The 1,225-nt window shown below is 53.6% G+C and overlaps 2 protein-coding genes across 2 annotated transcripts in view; both read right to left on the bottom strand.

Moving 5' to 3' along the window:
- Nucleotides 1-412: 412 nt before the first annotated feature.
- On the bottom strand, nucleotides 413-901 carry PTSG_13106 (uncharacterized protein; the record flags this gene model as incomplete). Its single annotated transcript, XM_004988151.1, has 1 exon — nucleotides 413-901. One exon carries the CDS (start codon nucleotides 899-901, stop codon nucleotides 413-415), a length of 489 nt encoding a protein of 162 aa, XP_004988208.1.
- Nucleotides 902-931: 30 nt separating this feature from the next.
- PTSG_10829 (uncharacterized protein) overlaps nucleotides 932-1,225 on the bottom strand; it is a gene marked incomplete at both ends in the record, with an annotated part of 2,717 nt that continues 2,423 nt past the window's right edge. The window contains one exon of the mRNA XM_004988150.1: nucleotides 932-1,100. Within this exon, the coding sequence (XP_004988207.1) occupies nucleotides 932-1,100 (169 nt within the window). The remainder of the gene's footprint in view (nucleotides 1,101-1,225) is intronic.

Here is a 1,225-nt window from a genome sequence, read left to right as displayed (position 1 = left end):
TAGTGTGTGTGTGTGTGTGTGTGAGTAGTGTGTGTGTGTGTGTGTGTAGTAGTGTGTGTGTGTGTGTGTGTGTGTGTGTGTGTGTGTGTGTGTGTGTGTGTGTGTGCGTGCGTGTGTGTCTGCATCATTTGTCTCTCCTCTTGTCCACCACCATGTGCTGCTCACGTGCAATGCGCTCGTGTGGAATTGTGCGATTGAAGGACACGCAGAGCAACTGCAAAAGGGGGGGGGGAGGCAAAGCAAAGGCAAAATACACGAGCCAATTGAACAAAGCAAAGCAGACAGGGCAGAGATGGGAACATACAGCGACAAGCACGACGTGCAAAGTGATCAAGCACGTGAAGAGCAAACACAACAACAATACCAACACTGACGACAATAATGCCAACACTGACGACGACAACAACGACAACTAACAACAACAAGACTGACGCCTACAACGACACGTACACGAACGACGACAATAATACCCATGCACAGCAGCAGCAACGGAAAGGAAAAGGAGGGGTTGTGACACGTGTGCAGTGCGCAACCCGACGGGATATGACATCATAGGCGTATCAATGGGGCAAAATAGAAGACATAACAGAGGGGGGGGGTGCGAGCGTAGTTGTGGTTGTGGTGTGCGGGGACACAAAACAGCCGGGCCACCGACTTGTCGAACAAGAGGGCTCAAATGCAACGCTGTGGACAAAACCAAAGGTGGTGAGAGGTGCGTGGGTGGGGGTGTGGTGGTGGTGGTGGTGGTTGTAGCGTAGAATAGGAGTGGAGGGGGAGAAGGAAGGCTGGCGAGACAGAGAGGAATGTGCAACAGGAGGAAGAGGAAGAGGAAGAGGCGGAGGAGGGGTAGGGATAGGGGTATGCCGAGGAAGTATGCGTGCACTTGATGCATGCACTTCATGCGACTTCGTGCGTGCACTTGATGCGTGCACTACTGGAGGGAGCATGCGCCGCCACCACCACCCGCCGTATCCATGTGCAGGAACTTGTCCCAAACCTCGCGACCAAGCCCGCCCTTGACCTTTGGCACGCCATCACCGTCTCCATCGTCATCGCCATCATCGTCGTCGTCGTTGTCGTTGCTGCTGGCCTCCTCAACCCTGCACATGTGTAATTGTGTGTACGTGAGCGTGATGTGTGTGTGCATGTGTGTGTGTGTATGTGTGTGTGTGTGTGTGTGTGTGTGTGGTGTGTGTGTGTGTGTGTGTGTGTGTGTGTGTGTGTA

This window comes from Salpingoeca rosetta (genome assembly GCF_000188695.1).
Source record: "Salpingoeca rosetta unplaced genomic scaffold supercont1.37, whole genome shotgun sequence".
NCBI classification, from domain to species: Eukaryota; class Choanoflagellata; order Craspedida; family Salpingoecidae; genus Salpingoeca; species Salpingoeca rosetta.
The sequence above is the reverse complement of the archived record's forward strand: the minus strand, read 5'-3'. Positions and strand labels throughout refer to the sequence as shown.